Here is a 20,448-nt window from a genome sequence, read left to right as displayed (position 1 = left end):
CGCATAAAACGTAAAGTAAGCCTATAGCTACTTTCCACAACCGGTTCAGAACAACAGAACATCCTGAAGATTCAGGCTTCTTTGCTCAGTTTCATTTAATCAAATGTTTACCGAGTATTCGGAAACGCAGTTGCGTAAAAACTGAATAGTTACATGTCAAATCATACGAAGTTTCATAGTCAGCTAAGACATACAAATGAGTTATCTCAATTGCGTTTCTGCTACGAGATTCCTAAAAAGTGGTGGCAAGACTCCCGCATGGGGGTATCCACAAGCACTCAATTTCCTAATCGTTGCTTGACGTAATGGCGAGAAGAGGTGTCGGTTTTTGAGCATTTGGTAAATTCAATTGGAAATCATTAAAATATAAAAAGGAAAATCCGTGCGGCTTCCAATATGGAATCGAAAGGTATGTACGTGTTCAAAAGTATCCTGGAAATCCAAGAAAGCACACAAACAAAATTGTTTTTGAATGGATGCTTTTTCAATATCATCAACGACATTGTGTAAACTTTTTTTTTTATTTACGTGTATTTCAACTTAGGCTAATTCTACACTTATTGTATAAACAAATCACAGTGAACATTCCAAGCATGTTGGTTCCCATGGAGAGGCATGTTTGCAAGGAAAACATCACAAATGTTGGTGTTCGCTAAAGCGATCTAGTCACTTCATGAAAAGGAGGTCGAACTGATAGGTATGATCCACTTCCGGAATAAACTTGACAGTATAATCCCGCCAAGATTTGGGAATAGCAAGGCTGCAAACAAGCAGTATTATCAAAACATGTATTTACATTTTGGAGATTTAAAAAAAGCAAAGCGATTTAGTGCACATTCAATCGATGTCTATCAGGTTCATACGAATATGTAATATCCACTCATCCGGGGAAGTGTGTATCGAATAAACATTTCAGGAAATCATCATCGGAGGAAGTAAATTGCCGCTCGAGGCATGACACGCGGGATTGCCATTTCATTTTTACTGAAGGTAGCAAACATCGGGTAAAACGCAAAAGGCGAAACCCAAGGATGGGATCATTCATTTGCATTCATTTATATTCACTTGCGAATCACTCGCTTCAGAAACATCGTAGCAAAAACTAATGTAAGGAGTGGTTTTTCATTTTTGTTTTACCTGAAACTTTGTAAAACAATGTACTAGTGTAGCGCCAATAATAAAGTCAACAGAAGGCAGCAAACGCAACTCTCCACGGCGTGAATGTAATTTACATTCACTGAGTGGAGAGTTGGCTGCACAGCTCGTTCCCGAATTTGGTATGCGTGTGCGACCCTAATGCTATGCGGCGAACTTCCAGATAAAACTACTGGGCTATCATAACCATAGCCACTACCCGAGCAAAGTCTGACAGCAAATTGAAAACTTATTTTGATATTGTTACACAGTTAGAAAAAAATCACCGACTTCGGCAATGTTTTACCGAAATCTCAACCGTTAAGTTTGTTTTACAGGAAAAAATCGGTAAAGGTAGCAACTTTTACCGAAATTCGTTAGAGTTTGACAGATAAACGATAACATTTTACCGAAATTTGGTAAATTTTTACAGAATTTCGTTAAATATCCATTACCGAACGCTCAGCGGTTGAGATTTCGGTAAAAATTAGGATTTAAAAATATTCTAATATTTGTAGTATTTATGTTTATTTAAAATGACAGCAAACCGAAAACAAAATTTGAAATCAAATTAAGAAAATATAAAATTATATCAAATGATGATATCAATTTGTTGCTGAATACAAATCATGTTTTAGATTTGCTGTAATTTTGTTGTTGGACTTTGCTCGGGTACCCAAACTAGGCAAGATCAAACTCTTACAATCACAACACAAGAAAAAAGAGCAGCGATAAAAACCATTTCAGTATAGATTGAAGAACGCTAGACACGAAGATACACAGAGGACACTGTGAAGAACGCATAATGCGAAGAGCCATATCTATATATACATATATAAAAATGCAGTGGCATGGCATACGTGGGACCGCGCATAACTTGCGAACGGAAGGTCTGATTTTGGTCGTTTTAGTTTTGTTCTGTTAGTTTCCACCCAAGGAAGGTTTATGAAGCAAAAAACATGGAGAAATTGAGAGTTTTTGATAATTGATCTTCCGTACATTTTGGCCGGGGACTTGGTCTTGGCAAGAAACTTGAAACGTCAAAAAACGCAGTAGGCAAGACAAAGTTTGCCGGGTACAGCTAGTAGGTTATAATTAAAGCTAATGAGCAACATACTAATAATCTCACCCGTATTCAGCCTCGCAGTTGAGGCTTAAGAAGGATAGCTGATTATCTCGGAGAAACACAAGGTCAACTGCACCATTGCTCCGGTTAGCGCAGTAAGGGCAGAATACTGTGGGGGCACCCTAGTACTCCACAGGCTCCGTTAAGCGGTTAGGATTTTATTAGAACCCCCTAACCATTCATTCCTAGGCACGGTAAATCTGGAATGGAGCTTTTTAATGTTAAATCCTATGCGATCGAGTGCTTCAGCAAAGTTGTAGGCAATGCTATTTCAGACAACTTTGCCGAAGATACCTTTTATCTAGCTCTTAATTTGAACATTGCAGATCAATTTTAAGTTTTGACTTAGGCTGATCCCCCAAAACGGTTTTTTCACAATAACTTTTTTATTTGTTTTTTTTTTTTCTGAAGATGTAAGCTTTCGAGCATTTGAAGAGCAAGTAATGAAGCATATTAGTTCTGAACATTGCATGTTGGTAGGTCTTGCCATTCAAATGTTATGGGCAATTTTGGCTTAAAAACTATAACTCGGTGGCTCAGGGATTGTGGATCACAGGGTCGTTCAAACATGACTTGTCTCTCACATCTCCAGCTGAGGAAGAACATAGCAGCAGGACCAGTATTGAACGTTAAACAAACCCTCCATTGTTTCATGTCAGACGGCAGTGAGATTGGAGTAGCACTTTCTCATGCATCAAGCCACTGCATGAGTGCCGCTCACTCCATTGGTTTTAGTTCCTTACTTCTGGAAAGGGCGTATTATGTTTGGGAATGGGACATTTTTGGATTTGTGGTGGAGCCACAAGCTGTATATAGAACCGACGGTTACAAAACAACGATGTCTTGCGATGGTGGCGAACGCGCTGACTGCACGCGGTTGAAGAAGATCTGCGTTCCCTGTTCCGGTTCCGATCCCTGTCCTCGGCGAAACTGGAGGAACATCGCCCAAGACACCGACGAAGATGGTGTTGGTGTTGGAGTAAAGTTACTTCGTAACCATCAAGGTAGGTACCCTACATTTCAAATAAATATAAACCATTGACTGTTTGCATGTTTCAATGCTTCTCCGGGCCAAGGAGAGGTCTATTTACCATCAGGTGTGAAACATAAACAAAACAATCTGCACAACATATCACCACATACATCGCACATTGGCCAACTTGTGCCATCACATCGAATTACTAAACCTTGACCAACATTGTTTGCGTACATACATTACTGAAACAATTTCAAAGCTAAAGGGTACTTGGCGGGGTCTTGCATGGATATTAAAATATCATTCATTATTTCCAGTACAAAATTGTAAGGGCGCTTGAATGATTGAATATGGAGATGAGATTGTTCAAAACATTTTAACGGGGACTGGGTTAAGAACGCAGAAAAACGCAGTCGGCAAGACTAAGTTGGCCGGGTACAGCTAGTAATACCCGAGCAGAAGAAAATAACAAGAGAATAACATCCCAAGGTATTTATCTTCAATACTACCATACCTTGATATGCCCTTCATTAGGTGGTAATAAGAGGCAAAATAACAAAAACGAATACCAAAATTTTGTATAAATAACACCTAGAAAATAACAAGTCTTGTTATTTCAATAATAAATGCATACCTTAAATTTCAAGTGCTGTATTTGTTATTGAAAAGTTATTGAATAACAAACTAATAACATGTCTTGTTATTAAATGTTTCATTTGTTCGACGACTTCATGATGTAATAGCAAATCTTGTTCTTCGGTTATTTTCACTGTTAATCCAACAAATACTACATCAATATTAAACTCTGCTCAAATACCTCCAACTGTTATTGTGATGTTCTCATAACATTTTGTAGAATAACGCAGCAATAACAATTTTAGGTATTAGAGCACATGTTGCTCTTCGCATGGTATTTGTAAGGTATGCCCTTCTGCTCGGGTATAACAATTCTGTGATTAGGGGTACTTTATCAAAAAATGATTTTTCTTAATTTTTCCGATTTCTCTTAAAATTCACTATAATAAGGTGGGACATCTTATTGATTTAAGTGAAATTGATTGACGTGAAAATACGTGGAAGCTAAATACTTGGTTATGTTTTGATCTCAGGCTTAATCATAACCGACCTGAACCCCTCGGCGTGGCGTGACCTTATTGAGTGATCTCGAATAATGGCTATGACGACCGACGGAGAGGTCAATTATGCATCCGAAAATTACAACGTGCCGTTCCCCGCCGATTAAGACACAAAGACGACCCGTTTATTATCGATTTTTATGATCTGCGTAGGACGCTGTCGAAACAAAAGAAAGTGAAACTTCGTGACATTCGGCAATCTTGGACAGACGCGAAAACAAGCACTTAGCAGCCGATCAATTTGTCACTTTTTCGGAAATTCTCTGCCAACGTCCGCCGAAAAATATTTAAATTCGATGTCACCGAGTGTCGTCTTTGAAGAAAATCAACTGAAAAGAAACCTCAGCGGTCGCATGACGAGGGCTCGACCTGAGGACAAGTGATTGATCAAATTAATATTTATGGTTGCTCTGCAAACATGAACCCATACGAAAGCATGCATAACGGATCTGGTGCATATAAGGAGAAAGACAAAAGAAACGAAACAAAAAATTATCATGTCAATTTGCTTGATCGCGAGACCTCAGCAATGAGTCTTCGAGGCCGGTCGGTCTGCTTATGAACAGGTCCTTCCACCGTCGCACCGCGCTCGGCCGTGCTGCATATATGGACTGCCCGTTAAGCTGCCCGCCCAGGACTTGACTTTCTGAACTGCGACAACACTGCGGGTTGCCCGGTCGATCATGGTTCATTAAAAGTGAAAACCCTGACGTCCCTGGTCGGGTCTTGCGTACAAAGGTTATGCAGGAACCTGCTTCTCATCAGAACGACATGCATTCGCACAGGTTGCGTGTGGTTGGGTGCTTGGTCGGAAAAAAAGCTCATACGCAGGCTTCACTAAGTCAAGAAGATAAGCAGTAATAATAATTTAACTGTTGTTGAATTATTCGGTAATTTCTATGATTAATGATAGTAATGTGAGGGATAATATCAATAAAAAGAGGATTTCATTCCAAATTGAGCTACGCTTCAAAAATGTGATACAAGTAGACATTTGCCTCTGATCGCCTCGACATCTTTGGTGAAATTATTCCTTGATTTACAAGGAATATGTCTAACTCGATCACGGCAAAGACTGGCAACACGATTCAGATCGCTTGTAAGGTCCTTCAGCCTCTTGACATGCAACTCTGAAATCTCGCATCTTTTTTGGGAGCACCCGTATACACGCCGATCAACTGAAGGACCGCGGGTTCGTACGCCGCAGGAGGTGTGTTGGACAGGATCAACGGTGCGAACGTTTAGGTAATCATATCATCTACCTGCGGTAACACAAGCTTTTATAGTGATGAGTGACATGCAGGAGCGTGTGATCGATTGGTACTTGATGAACGATAGAATCTACAAGTCGTTCCTTCAACTTTAGCATAACAAACGTGTACAGCCCACAATTCCCAAGTAGCACACAAGTCATGACAGCGCAGGTTTCATTCTCATTTTCAAGCTATTCTGCCTTTGAGTTAGAATTTCATGAATGCAGCTCATGCACAACCAAAAATTTGGGCTGTTGACACTTATTTGTAACTTGTGTGCTGCTTGGGCACTCATGACACGGATTCTACGTGCAGCTCGAACGCTAGTACGATAGCTGCCCAAAACACGACGTCAAGATCACCTTAGGAGACTTAAACGCTCAAGTTGGCCAGGAATTGGAATTGGAAAGTTCAACGCCCACCAGCTGACGAACGAAAATGGCCTACGGCTGATTGATTTCACCGCTTCCATTAACATAGCCAAGCCATACGTAGCAACAACTTCCAGCCTTAACGATACACAGATAACCACAGCAGACGGAATCCCAAATTGATCATGTTCAGATTGACAGACGGAATTTTACCAACATATTCTACGTCAGGACCTATCGTGGTGCTAACTTCGGCTCTGACCACTATCGGGTGATGGTGAATATGCATCAAAAACTCTCCGTGATTAATCTACACTCTACAGCGGCTGAAGCAACCGGATACCGCCACCGCATACGCGCAGAATCTTGAGGCTGTGTAGGTTCTGAGCACTGCTAAAGTACGATAAAAGCAGCCATCAACAACTCAGCTGGTCAACGCTAAGTATGCGGAACGGAGTTGAAGGAAAGATTGGTTCGACAATGAGTGTGGAGTGATTTTGGAAAAGAAGAACGCAGCGAGAGCGACCATGCTGCAGCGTGAGACTCGACAGAACGAGGAACGATATAAAAGAACGTGGAACCAGCAGACCCACCTCTTCCGGGAGAAAACAAAACCATGCATGGAAGAAGCGAGATGTGGACAAATGAAATGGTTGTGCCTCGGAAAAACAGGAAACGCGTAAGTTTTACTAGAAGTTAAAGGCTTCGTGCCGCAGGCCAAAATTTGCAGAACGGAAATATCTTGACACATGAACGTGAGGTAATCGAAATGTGGAAGCAGCTCTACAACGAACATCGGAATGGTGCGGTGAGGCCAGACATGGAGGACTAAGGCAGCGGGAGAAATGACTGCGCCAGCATGTACAGCAGGGGCATCAACTAGCCAACGCTCAAGTCAATGGAAGTTAAAAGAATAAGGAGAAGGATAAAAATAAGGATAAGGACGCTATCCAGTTCCTGCACCGACCTTAAATCGAACCCGGCACTTTCAGCATGGTCATGCTGAATATCGTATGTGAAATCCGCGTCCACTCTGGCCGTACCCTAAGTTAAGTTTTGAATCTACCGTGATACTAAGAATTTTCATTCTCCTTATCCTGGGAAATCAGAGTGTTATTTATCTTAATGGTCCTCGTATTTTGTGCATTTTACAGCAAACTAGAAGAAGTTTCGATTGAGCAATCGTTCATTACTGAAATTCTTGCAAATAGCTTTCCTAGACAGCTGAGTAATCCCGGGTAGACGAGAATATCTAAATCATATCTCAAATCGTACACTTTTTGCTGTCATAGCTCGATGTGATTTTGATGAGTTATTCAAAAATCTAGTGAATATCTCACGAATAGCTCAAAGTGATATGGTATCAGTTGTTGTTCTTGTCGAAATAGCTGAAAATTTCTACATAAGAACAAGTTTAGCTCTTCTGCACGAAATAAAACACATACACCCATAGAGATGGCTCAATGTTAGTGAAATGCCATGTGCCCCTTTCTGAGCTGTGGATACGAAGAACCGCATGCTCTTATTTCCTTGTCATTTACAACAGCGAGCCACAGTTGAGTGGTAAGCATCGTCGCCTGTGAATCCTAAGATCGTAGGTTCGATGCTGGATGCTGCCATTTTTTCATTTTTTTTTTCTAGAAAAAAGTGACAAATCTTGTCTGCTATTATTTTGATCTTGTAATATCTTAACGAGCTATTATTGAGTAGTTCACCATATTAGATTTTGCTATTATTTCTGTTCTTTTACCTCTTATATCAATCAAACCAATATCAGTTTTTGCTCTTCAGTAATTCAATCAATCATAACTGAATATGCTATTCATCAGATTTTTCCACCTACTCGGGATGTTATGGGCATAGAGCCCATAGGCTTACTTTAATTTACTTCAGGCTAAGTATAACCGTATACCTTCAGGTATAGTATAGTAGGGGCAATGCCAATTCGCGATTTCTCGTGAATACTGTCAGATCGGTATAACACGCTAAATATAATCTGAATAAAAGCAATTTACACGGAAAAATACACGGTAATGAATATTTTAGGGTACCGGACTGGACACACAAAATTTAATGTTTTTCTTTGGTACAGCGAGGTCTTGAAATTAGTCTATGGTATTACACTGAAGTTTTTTTACGCGTTTTTTTTACGCGGTCCGTCCTAAAAAAACCTCAATATTTCAAAAACCGTCGTAAAAAAACCGCGATTTTTTAAAAACACGCGTGAAACAGTCAAGACAACGTCTACCGTGACTTGACTTTTTTTACAATGTTTTTTTGAACTAACGCGGTTTTTTACGACGGTTTTTAAAATAACGCGTTTTTTACGACGTTTTTCTAAATAACGCGGGTTTTTCACGTTTTTTTACGCGGTACCATTACGGTCGCAAAAAAAAACTTCAGTGTACTGTTGCTAATTGCCATATTCTTCATCAAACCAAAGAACCTAACCTCAAAATGACTGAAAATTCACAGGTCATTTTGACAAGTGTAACACGAGCATGTAAAGGACGATAACAACGTCGGTAAAGAAGTAGACATTTTTTGTCTTCTTCGTGCATGTGTGTGATCTGCCAAAATGACATGAGAATTGTCAATCGTTTTGAGGTTAGGTTTGGTGGTGTAATAAAAAATTGCTGGAAATATTCCGTTTCTACAAATTCGGTTGAACAGTTCCAACAGGGTGATTTTGGAGGTAAATGCAGCATTACGAAACTTATATAAACTGATACGGTTGAATATCCTCCTCTTCGATCGATTGATCATTGATAAATCTACCTTATAGCACTTGCACAGATTTGGAAGTTGATTGCTATCCTTACGGTAGAGTTTCCTGAACTTTTCAGAGTATTTAATTTGTGTTGGAGGATTTGCTTTCGTATTCATCCGCTTGGGCTTCGGTTGACATAGTCATTGCTTTTGAAAGACTTTTCTGTAACTTAAGTACGGTTGGATGTAGGAAAAAAAAAATATTTTTTTCTTCATTGTAACTTGTTCGTAAAATCTATTTTTGATATAAAATTTGCCTTTTGCTTGATTTAAAATCGATGAAAAATAAAAGTTGATTTTATCATTAAAAGCATTTGACTGCTCATCAATTTTTGAGGCTGGAACTCAGGAAAAAAAATAAAACATCTACAAGTAAGGTTTTTGGAAAAATCAAATTATGTGACATTTTACACAGATCCGCAATGCATATTATCCAGTGTATTTTTTCCTAAATGTCCAAAAAATATCCTCAAATATTTTCGAAGGCATCATTTGAATCTTACAAACCGTTTTCGAGTTATTATTGAAAAAGAAAATAATAGTTTATTTTTCATACGCCCGTTTAAAAAGTTAGGTGATGAAAAATGGTTTTATGTTGGCTTATTTTTCATGTTTTTGGTTGGAAATGCGCATTAGCATTAAAATTGATAAAAGGAAGGATTCAAAAGTTTATTTTGGCTAGATATTCAATCACCAGAATAATTTGGATGATCTAGTACTTCACTGAGATGAACTTGAAAGAATGGATTGCATTTTAATAATCAACTCCGAAGTTATAAAACGAACTTACTCGAAACCTTCTTAAGAGTATAGATCTAAAGACCTTAATTCTTGAATATTTTGGATGGCCTAGGGTTACAGACCTGCAGTTGATCGCTCATACTTTGACTAATATATGTATGTGGTCTTATATGGTTTACATTATGCTCTTTAATCTTCACCTCCTTAGTTTTCAAAATGGATGTTTATTATTAATTCAAATCTAATGGACAAAATCAATACATAGACAAAGTTTGAAAACGTTCTGGATGACCTAGTTAAAGTACAAAATCCATGGTTGTCTAACAGCAATTAACTAAACACGAAATTCTGCGTCTCTTCCGAAAATTTCATGCACACGTTAATTCCCATGTAAGCATTTAAACTAGCTATATTTCAGTATTATATCTACATTCCACCTGCTCACTGCTGAGCGATTCCAAGCAACAGCATCAAAATTAAGGAAATTTTTTAATTCATGATTTTTTATTGAACTGAAACTTTGCACAGTTTTTCAGTTCCAACTAAATCGCCATTTTTCGATATCAAATTTTTATTTTGAATCACGACTAACTTTTAAAAAGGGTGTGTGTGAAAATGATTAAAAAAATAGTCTAAAATCTGCACAGCAAAAACGGTTCGTTCGATTGTTAAGAATTTTTCAGCAAAGTTAGATAACTAAATGGTGATTCCTAAGAAAATATACACTGCACAATGGATCCAGAACCGTGTTTTACGAAGACAAAAATGTTTGTGCCTAAGCCTTAAGGCGAAACTGGAAGCATTTCCTCACTTTTTGGTTTTTGATTTTTTATTAAATAACGAAGCAATATTTTCAAAATCGGTTTTCGTGCACATGTAGAAACCATTTTTGAACGAAATTTCACATAAAAATGGTTTCTGCAAAAATGGAAAACATTTTCCAACTCAAAAAAATTCAGAAGATACCTTGATCCATACTCTACATGTGTACGAAAACCGATTTTGAAAATATTGCTTCGTTATTAAATAAAAAATCAAAAACCGAAAAAATGAGAAAATGCTTCCAGTTTCGCCTTAAGCTTTAGATACATGGTGTTTTTGGGAAAGTTTCTTCTTATTTTTTGACCTTTTTTCTCATTATTGTGAAATTAGGGTGATCCCTCTAGTTTCGCTGATCCAAACATCTGCTTTTTAATAGTTTTATGTACGTTCACAAAATGTTCTACAAAGTTGTAAAAGAACTTATTTATTTGGAGCAAGTTTGCCGAAGAAACCATTATTCTATCTCTTATGGTTCCTAACTTATATTTTTTTAAAAGATTCATGTTAGGGTGATCCATGAATTGCAGTTTTCCTGAAATAACTTTTAATTCGTTCGTTGAAATTGTTCCGCTTTCCATATGAAAATCAATTTTTATTCAATATAATTTTATGTGTTGATTTTTTCGCAATACATACTTTGTTCTGGGCACTTTTAGAGCAGCCAAAAACTCACAATTTTGTCGAAGACGCCAAAGTTGTATCTAATCGATTTTCAAAGTTACAACAGCATTTCCATGAAAAAAATCGCATTTTCAAAATTTAATAAAAAGTTTTAAACAAAAAAAGGTACTTGCAGTTTTCTCACCATAAATAGAACAGAGTACGATCTTTCCAATGCAATCGAGAGATTGAAAATCCATTTGCTCCTTTTTAAGATATGACATTTTGAAAAAAAGTGATTGTTCGAAGAAAAATGCCAATATCTTTTTAACTATGAGAATTAGAACTTTGAGCTCTTTGGAAAAAATATGCGTCGTTGATAGTTCTAAAAAAGCTCGGAACAAAGTATTTACTAAAAACGAACGAATTAAAAGATATTACAGGAATTCTGAAATTCATGGATCACCCAAACATGAATCTTTAAAAAATATAAGTTAGGAACCATAACAGACAGAATAATGGTTTCTTTGGCAAACTTGCTCCAAATAAGTTCTTTTACAACTTTGTAGAACATTTTGTGAACGTACATAAAACTATTAAAAAGCAGATGTTTGGATCAGCGAAACTAGAGGGACCACCCTAATTTCACAATAATGAGAAAAAAGGTCGAAAAATAAGAAGAAAGTTTCCCAAAGACACCATGTATCTAAAACTTATGGTTTAGGCACAAACATTTTTGTCTTCGTAAATACGGCTCTGGACCCATTGTGCACTGTGAAAAAAAAAAATCTTTTCTAACATGAAAAACCCAGATTAATCCACCTAGTGGTGATAGTGCCTTTCTCGTCGAATATGTACTAATAATCTTTCCGTCGACGCAATCAATCTTGCCTTAGAAACAGTGATCAGCCCCAAAATTTGGGGCCCAAATCTGTGTGCTTTGGTAACGGACGAGAAGGAGGAAATGCTCATAACAGCCATCTGGGACTGTACCACCTACGAATTTCTGAATCATGAGAATACTTTATTTAGAAATTCAAGGTAATCATCGAATTGGGGCACTTATTCCTACGTTATGTTTAACGTATGGGCAGAGCCGAAAGTATCAGATCTTTTAGTTGACTGCTCGATAATCTCCACTGGAGGCTGATTCATACCAAGATGACAATTACTAGCCAGGATTTAACTTTTTCACAGATCATTTTGACAAAGTTTAATCTGCACACTTTATGCTATATTTTGTTATCATTGGTTACAAGATCCATGTAAAATTTGTTATGTAGTTCAAAATTTGAATTGCCAATGTTATATCACATTCAAATATAAACCACATTACAGAGCTCGCTCTCCATTCGCATCAAAATTTTGCGCAGTAATTTTAGACGCAAATAAAGATTTCAAAGAATGTTCGGGGCTGATGCGCTTAAATTTTAATTTTTCCATTTAACGTTGACCCATCCAACTGTAAATTTACGTCTCAGGAATCTAAAATTGTGTGATTTAATGAGATCGCTTTAGTTTTTTTAGGTTTTTGGTTCTCTTACACATATCCATCGCTTGCATTGATTTAGTTCACTTTCGTAATTCCGCTGAAGCACCCAACGCTGATTCTGCAACACCACCGGTAGCCTCTTATGTAGTCTCAGTCTATTTTGTATTGCTTACACACTTAATCTCGAAATTTGACCTCGGTAAACGCGAATAACGAACTCAATCGGTAAAGGATATTTTAACTGAAATATCGTTAAAATTTGACAGTTCATCGAAAATAACTTGTCAAAAATAACGAAATTCGGTAATTTACGTTCATTACTGATTCTCGGCAAACTGTTTTGGCACAGCAATCGGCACTCTGAACATTTTGCTGAATTTCGGTAAAGCGCATCTGTCAAAAATGAAAACGAACCGCGGTGCCGGGTGCCATCTTCAAAAAATGATTTTTCACTTCCATCGCAGGAATAATTATCTCGTAAGTAAAACAATTGGATTCGTTTTAAGCTAATTCTGTGTACGTTTCTGCTGTTGATATTCATTAATAAATGAATGTCTCTTTTAATTTTCTTTTCAGTGTTTTGGAGTTGGAGCGCTGGGGGCTGCAGAAGTGCAGTATTCTCTCACCAAAGGCGTCTGTTTTTTGTGCTGCCGGACTTAACCTGCAGAAGCCAACAAACAAAAATGGTCCGTACCAAACAAATCGCTCGTAAATTCACCGTAGAAAAGGCTCCCCGTAAGCAGCTGGCCACAAAGGCCGCCCGCAAAAGTGCTCCCTCGACCGGCGGAATGAAATAGCAGCATCGTTACCGGCCGGGAGACTGCGAAAAATCCGTCGCTACCAAAAGTCCACCGAGTTGCTGATCCGCAATTTGTGAAATCGCGCAGGTTTTGAAGACGGATCTACGTTTCCAAAGTGCCTTTATCACTGCCCTGCAGCGAAGCGTACCTGGTCGGATTGTTTGAGGACATCATCTGTGCACGATCCACGCCGTGCGCGTCACCATCATGTCGAAGGACATCTAGCTGACCTGGCGCATCCGCGGAGTAGGAGGAAGTGTGAAATTGTGTTATACCATTTAGAAACGATGAAATAGCCAAAAGGTCCTTCGCAGGATCAGCCGGAGTATGTATTTTTTTTTGTTTTATGCTAGTGCGAATAAAATTGTTAACCTAATTATCATTTTTGTTTTATTTTACTTCTTCTTATCAATAAGCATGAAAGAAAATAAACATTTACTGAATGTCGGTGATAATTTATGCCGAAATATTCGGCAATGTATTACCGAACCACTCGTCAAAGTTTGACAGTTGATCTTTGTCAAGTTTGCAGACTGGTCGGCGATTTGAACTTTTACCGAGATTTTTACCGAGCTCTCAGCTGTTGGATTCTCGGCGATTTATTTTGCCGGCCTCGGCAAATTAAATTAAGTGTGTACGAGACCCCCGGAAATGATTCCGGAACACTACCTTATGTTCACTAGTTTATGAAAACTGTTAATCAGGTTACCCGGATTTAAAAACACTTTTGGTGGTAACTTCTGTGGACTGTGCCTATTTTCTTATTATCCACGCATCAGGTTACTGACAAAAAAGCGATTTGATACCGCAAGCATGGGTTTGATCCACTTTTATATATGTCCATTTCCAGTGGGACTCTCTTAACCGGTTCCGGAAAATTTACATGGTTCATTTTTACATTTGACCAAATCCGGCGGGACACCTGAAACCGGTTGTTGAACGTAATCTCAGCTGATTTTCTTAATAACCGTTCATCAGCATATCGAAAAAACCGCGATTTGATGAAGCGTATGCATGAAGTTCGGTTCCCTTCTACATTTGACCACATCCGGAGGGACACCGGGAACCGATTCCGGGACACTACTAGTTCTCCCAAGCATGGTCTGGGACAGTGAATCAAAATTCAACCATCGCGCAACAATAATGACAATGTCGCAACCTGTATTTGTTGCGACAAACAAACCCATGCAACATAAGTTTGTCCCAACTTGAAAATAATGGGATTAACATCGTACACCACGAGTTTAGAGATTTTTCAGCCTTGCATTGCGATTTTCGAACGGTAACTTCGAGTCGGTAAACACTGCAACTCTGGTGAAGCTCTATCATCAAACAGTTTCGACTTTGGGTTAGCAATAATTGATTATTCACGAGTTGAAAAGTACGCAACAAATTCAGCTTCCGTTTTGTCTGCAACAAAAAATTTCGAGATCATGTCATTATCTGTTACCAGTAGGGATAAAGAGTAATCGTCGCACCTTCTTTGTTGCTTGTTTTGTGCCTCCTTTGTCTGACAATTTTCTTCACTGGTCTGGGATATTTTTTCTTTGTAACCGTTCATCAGGATACCTTAAATGCCATTTGATGTGTCGCGAATATTTTTTTGGTTTGTTTTTGCATTCGGCCACATTCAGCGAAATACCTCGAACCGATTCCGGAACACTATCCGTAGTTTCTAATGTGGGCTTAGCTTATTTTCTTGCTGGTCGTACAAGTTATCGAAAAGGCTACGATTTGATGTGTCGCATGTATGAATTAGGTCACTTCCGGCGGGACATCAGGGACCGGTTCCGGGATGCTACCTGTTCTCACCGAAAGTAAAAAGTCTTTTCACAGCAGACGAATCAGTCGTACAGCTCAAAACTGCAAAATATATTTATTTAATTTTAGATTTATGTTTGGAATACAGGATTACTTACATCAATGACTTTCTCTTAATTCGACTTTGGTGGAACAAATCAATTCGCCGCGAAAGCAACTACAACCCGATCTGTAAACTAGACAAATTCACAATTCAAGCCTTCTGCAATAGCGAGATATTTACTTACGTGATCTTTACTTTTATAATATTTAGGATGATCGAATTATAGATTTAATATTACAAATTCACTTAGAATAATTCAAAACGTGATAGCTTAATAATCTGCACTTCTTTTTTACCAAGTATAAACAAATCTTCTTCTAATTTTGGTTGTCAGTGGCAGTGTTCTCAGACGACCTCAAATGATGACATTTCACCGTCGACGTGCCCAGCGGTGGTGGTAACAACTCCCCCTCCCGTAACTCTGGTCCGTGGCCAGAATTACTGCGGACCTCCATCACCGCCAGCTTTGCAACTGCTCGCCTGTAGACACCTTTCGACGTTCTAACTAATGCACATCGGATCCGTCCGTCGACACCTCTGAACACTTTCTCGACTGTCCCCCGAATCCAGGTCCTTCGGTTGTTCCCATCAGTGATGTAGACCAGCTCACCTTCTACGATAGGTTCTCGTTCGCCAAGCCATTTGGTACGATGGTTAATAGTCGGAATATATTCCTTCAACCACCTCTTCCATAATATGTCAGCTAACTGTTGAGACCGCTTATAGCTATCCCGCAACGCTTCAGCCGAACTAGTTGGCATTTTGGCCTCTTCACGTACTCCAGAAGGTAAGCCGCGCAAAAAGTGATTAGGTGTGAGCGCCTCGCCGTCAGCTGATTCTTGGGGCACGTATGTCAGCGGTCGGGAATTTACCATATCTTCTGCTTCGGATAGTACAGTCAATAATATCTCGTCAGTTAACTTACCGCCATCGTGTATAGCCTTCAGTGCCTCTTTTGCTGAACGTACCAACCGCTCCCATATACCGCCCATGTGCGGAGCTGCCGGGGGATTGAAGCACCAACGGGTCCTAGCGTCCGTGAAGATATCCGCGCATTCCATCTCGATGGACTGTACTGTTTGAATCAACTCCTTATTTGCTGCTTGAAAATTCGTTCCATTATCGGAGAAAATTTCCAATGGAGCCCCTCTTCTGCAAATAAACCGCCGGATAGCCATGACGCACGACTGGCTGCTCAGGCTGTGAGCGACTTCCATATGGATAGCCCGAGTCACCAGACAGGTGAAAAGGCAAATCCACCGCTTTTCTGAACGTCGCCCTACTGTAACGACTACTGGGCCGAAGTAGTCAACTCCCACATAACTGAACGGTCGTAGGTGAGGGGTGAGCCGCTGCACTGGCAATGGAGCCATTCTAGGAACCGCTGGTATACACTTGTTGATTTTGCACCATTGACAGTCTTTCATCACCTGCAAAACTGCCGCACGAATATTTTGAACGTAGAATCTTTGTCTCAGTTCGTTCACCACTGTCTCACGGTTCGCGTGGCCAAACTTTGTGTGATAGTGTAGGAGAACTTTCGATGTGATGTCGTGACCCTTCGGGAGGACAATTGGGAAACGCTGCTCGAAAGAAAGAAACTCTGCATGGGCTGCTCGACCTTCCATCCGGATCACGCCTTCCGATGATGATGATGATGATGATGATAGTTCTCCATTCATTGTAGCACGGTACTAAGCCCGATAGCAGTGGGCTGTCCACCCAATGTGATTCGATCAAGCAAAACATAATAATTATACTCATCTTGATTTTTTTAAAATCAAGATCACACAATTATATATAGTGCAAGCCATCGCATTGGAGGATGCCCCAATGAATGTGAAGAAGAAGAGTTCACCATTCTCTACATAATGGTTTTAAAGGGAAGTTGGCATCTCCACTCTTCCAACCATATATAATGTATCGACTGGCGGCTCTGATAACCCTCCTCTTAACCCACAGAACTGGTTGTGTTATATTTGCATTATATTATTGTTATGTTAGCATTTGAAAGACGGTTATTCTATTACATATACCAGATTTTGAATTTGGATGGAATGTAATGATCGAAAAAATAAAGTATTGTATACGTGAATAAAAATATTTACCTTTTATCGTTGAAAACTTACTATTGCCTTACGAATACCTCTTCGATGAGACACAGAATCGTATCTAGCTAGTACTTGTCCAGCTCCTGACGCTGCAACCGTGGCACATCCACCAGCCGCGGCGCTTGTTGCTATCGTCTTCCCGCATCGAACGGATATCCTTCTTGAACCAAGAGTAATCGCTACCGACCTTGATGTCGTCGGCCGGGCTCTTGATGTGATTGTACAGACTCCAAAACTCTCGACTTTGGAAAAGCTGGTCACCGTTCAGGGTGTTTTCCCACGATTTGGCGCGGTCCGGTTCCTGGTACCAGAGCGTCTAGGTTGACTGCAGCGGGTACTTGATCAAACATTCCGGGTCGATGATGACTCCCTGGTCGGCGTGGTTCTGCACGGTGTTTTCCGTTTGCTTCCTCTATTTCTCCGAAGTATTAGTTCCACACGCCATTCGTCCAAATGAAATTCCTCAGCACGAAAAAAAAATGTGACAGTACAATCACGCCTTCCGCATCCAGAAATGGAGCCAATCTGTACAGCGGGCTGGAACGTTCAATGAGATGCCATTTAGATTGAGGTAGTTCACTGTTGTTCAACAGTGTCTTCCTTTCATCGGGAAATCCTTCTTGTTGCGCAGTTCTCCACAGGTAGTTTTCGGCCACTTGATACTCTTCGGACTTTAGGGGTGACTTAATTGACGAAAATGTCCCCTTCAGCAACTTTGACAACTTGGGTGTAGCTTGTACGGTTTCGATGGGCAGTTTCCTCACTTTTCTGCGGCAGTTCGAAATGAAACGGAGCACGCAAACTGTACTTCTCACCAAAAAAGTCCAGCGCGAAAATCGAGTGGTGTCGATTAGAGTTTTGCTAAACGAAACTTCGTGAAATAGATGATATGCTCGCAGTTCTTCTTTGACACCAGGGGGTGGTAATTCTCGTTGATGGTACCCTTGATCCGTTTCGTGAAGTATGTCAGGGCCACGTACCCATTCGCCTCCAGTCTCCAACGGTGGTCCATTCTTCCCCCACTTCGTTAACACATCGGCTATATTGTTCTTTGAAGCGACCCAACCCCATTGGTTTGGATTGGTGAGACTCAAAATATCTCCGATGCGGTAAGCTACAAATTGTTTGTACTTCCTATGGTCGGAGCGGATCCATGAGAGTACCGTAGCGGAATCGATGTGGTAAAACACTCTTTTTATCGGTACGGAGTGGTTAGACTTCACGGAAGCTGCTAGTCTGGCTCCAAGCACTGCAGCAAGGAGTTCCATCCTGGGGATTGACATATACTGCAGCGGAGCGACCTTCGATTTCGCTGATACAAGGGCCACTCTTGGTTTTCCTTTCACCAACACGCGGAAATAAGCGACGCAGCCATATGCATCTTCGCTTGCATCTGCAAATACGTGCAGTTCGAGGTCTCGATAGTCTGATGGTTTTGCTTCAGGGAAGTAGCAACGCGGAATTTCCATAGCTTGAAGACTCGGCAGTAGCGCAATCCACCGAAACCACTTCTTTGCCGAGTACTCGTCGATTATCTCGTCCCACGAACAACCATTCCTCCAGAGATCTTGAACGATGATTTTGCCCAGCACGATGAACGGCGCCCACAGGCCGAGGGGGTCAAAGAAGCTCATGACCACACCCAACAAGGCCCGTTTGGTTGGAAGCTTCGTTCCCGTCAAATATGCTTGCAGATCGTCACGCAGAACAGTTGTGCAAACGAAGACATCTTTCGCCGTATTCCAGGACATCCCCAGAACTCTCTCTGTGCTATTGCAACTAGATTTGTCGCTGGCGAAATGAACGATGTGGCTCTCCGGGTTGCCGCCGAAATGTTGTTGAAATTCCTCATTGTTGGAGACCCAATTTCTAATGTGGAATCCTGCATTGGAATGGATGAATGCCACCTCTTCTGCTCGTTTGATAGCCTCGCTTGCCGTGAACGTGGAATCGAAATAATCATCCACGTAATGTTTGTTAACTATAGCGTGTGCAGCCTCCGGAAATTCCTCTGCATGTTCCTGTGCATTCAGGTTTTTGATAAATTGGGCCGAGCAGGGTGAGCTGGTTGAGCCAAAGGTGGCGACATCCATGACATACGTTACGGGAGGGCCTGAAGCGTTCGATCGATACAGGAACCTTTGTGCTGATTTATCACTTGGCCGGATCCGCAGCTGGTGATACATTTCAGCTATATCCCCTCCGAAGGCCACGGGACGCTCTCGGAAAGGGCACAATACAGAGGGCAAACTGGATAGAAGGTCAGGTCCCTTCAGCAGCTCGGAGTTGAGCGACTTTCCCTGAACGGACGCCGCTGCGTCCCATACCAGCCGGATCTTCCCCGGCTTTTTAGGATTGAGGACCACGTTTAAAGGTAGATACCAGACCTTTCCCGGTTCAGCTGTCATCAGCTCAGTGTTCGTAGCAATGTGAGCGTAGCCCTTTTTCTGATAGTCTTCAATCTGCCTATCCACATTCCTTTTCAGCTCCAAATCCTTGTCTAATCTCCGCTCCAGACCTTTCATGCGCTTCAGTGCCATAGGGAAACTGTCTGGTAACTGCGGGTTGTCACTTCGCCACAGAAGCCCTGTTTCGAAGCGTTTTCCGATCCGGACAGTAGTTTGCTCCAGCAACTCTTTTGCTCTGCAGTCTTCGGCCGACTCTGGCAGCACTTTGACGTCCAGACCAGATTCCTCCAATGTAAAGTGCTTTCGAAGTAATTCTTGAAGATCTAGTTCAGTAACATCACCGGCTGAATGATGACCTGCGAATCCTGTTGCCATGTCGTCGTTGCCTTGTGGGCCGTATATAGTCCAGCCGAGTTTGGTACGAACAGCTATTGGCTCGCCAGGGTTGCCGATCCGCGACTCCAGCGGGGCGTACACGTGCAAGTGTTTCAAACCGATGAGCACTTTAGGGGAGCCACTTGAACAGTCTGCTACTGGTAGCCCACAGAGATGTTTGAATCGAGCTGCAACTTCCGCGAAACGAATCCTCTGCTCCGGGAGCTGGAGCTCTTTCACTGTATGGACATTCCGTAGCAGGTATTTTTCTTTCGACCCGTCAGCCGAAATCGATATGTTCACGCATCTTGAATCTCTTTCGAGCCTACTCATTCCTGCCGTCCATTTGACAAGAATGGGTTCCCAGGTTCCTTTCAGTTTCAGTTGATCTGCCACGGTACTCTCCATCAGCGAATAAGATGACCCTTCGTCCAAGAAGGCGACAACGTCCAGGGTACGTCCTTCATGGT

General features: G+C 40.8%; 1 protein-coding gene across 1 annotated transcript; it reads right to left on the bottom strand.

The window, feature by feature from the left end:
• Positions 1 to 15,401: 15,401 nt before the first annotated feature.
• Positions 15,402 to 16,457, bottom strand: LOC134290709 (uncharacterized). The gene has a single exon (XM_062857886.1). The coding sequence runs from the start codon at positions 16,455 to 16,457 to the stop codon at positions 15,402 to 15,404; it is 1,056 nt and encodes a 351-aa protein (XP_062713870.1).
• Between the last annotated feature and the right edge of the window lie 3,991 nt (positions 16,458 to 20,448).

The sequence above is a fragment of the Aedes albopictus genome, chromosome 3 (genome assembly GCF_035046485.1).
Source record: "Aedes albopictus strain Foshan chromosome 3, AalbF5, whole genome shotgun sequence".
Taxonomy (NCBI): Eukaryota; Metazoa; Arthropoda; class Insecta; order Diptera; family Culicidae; genus Aedes; species Aedes albopictus.
This window is presented reverse-complemented; position numbering and strand designations above follow the sequence as displayed.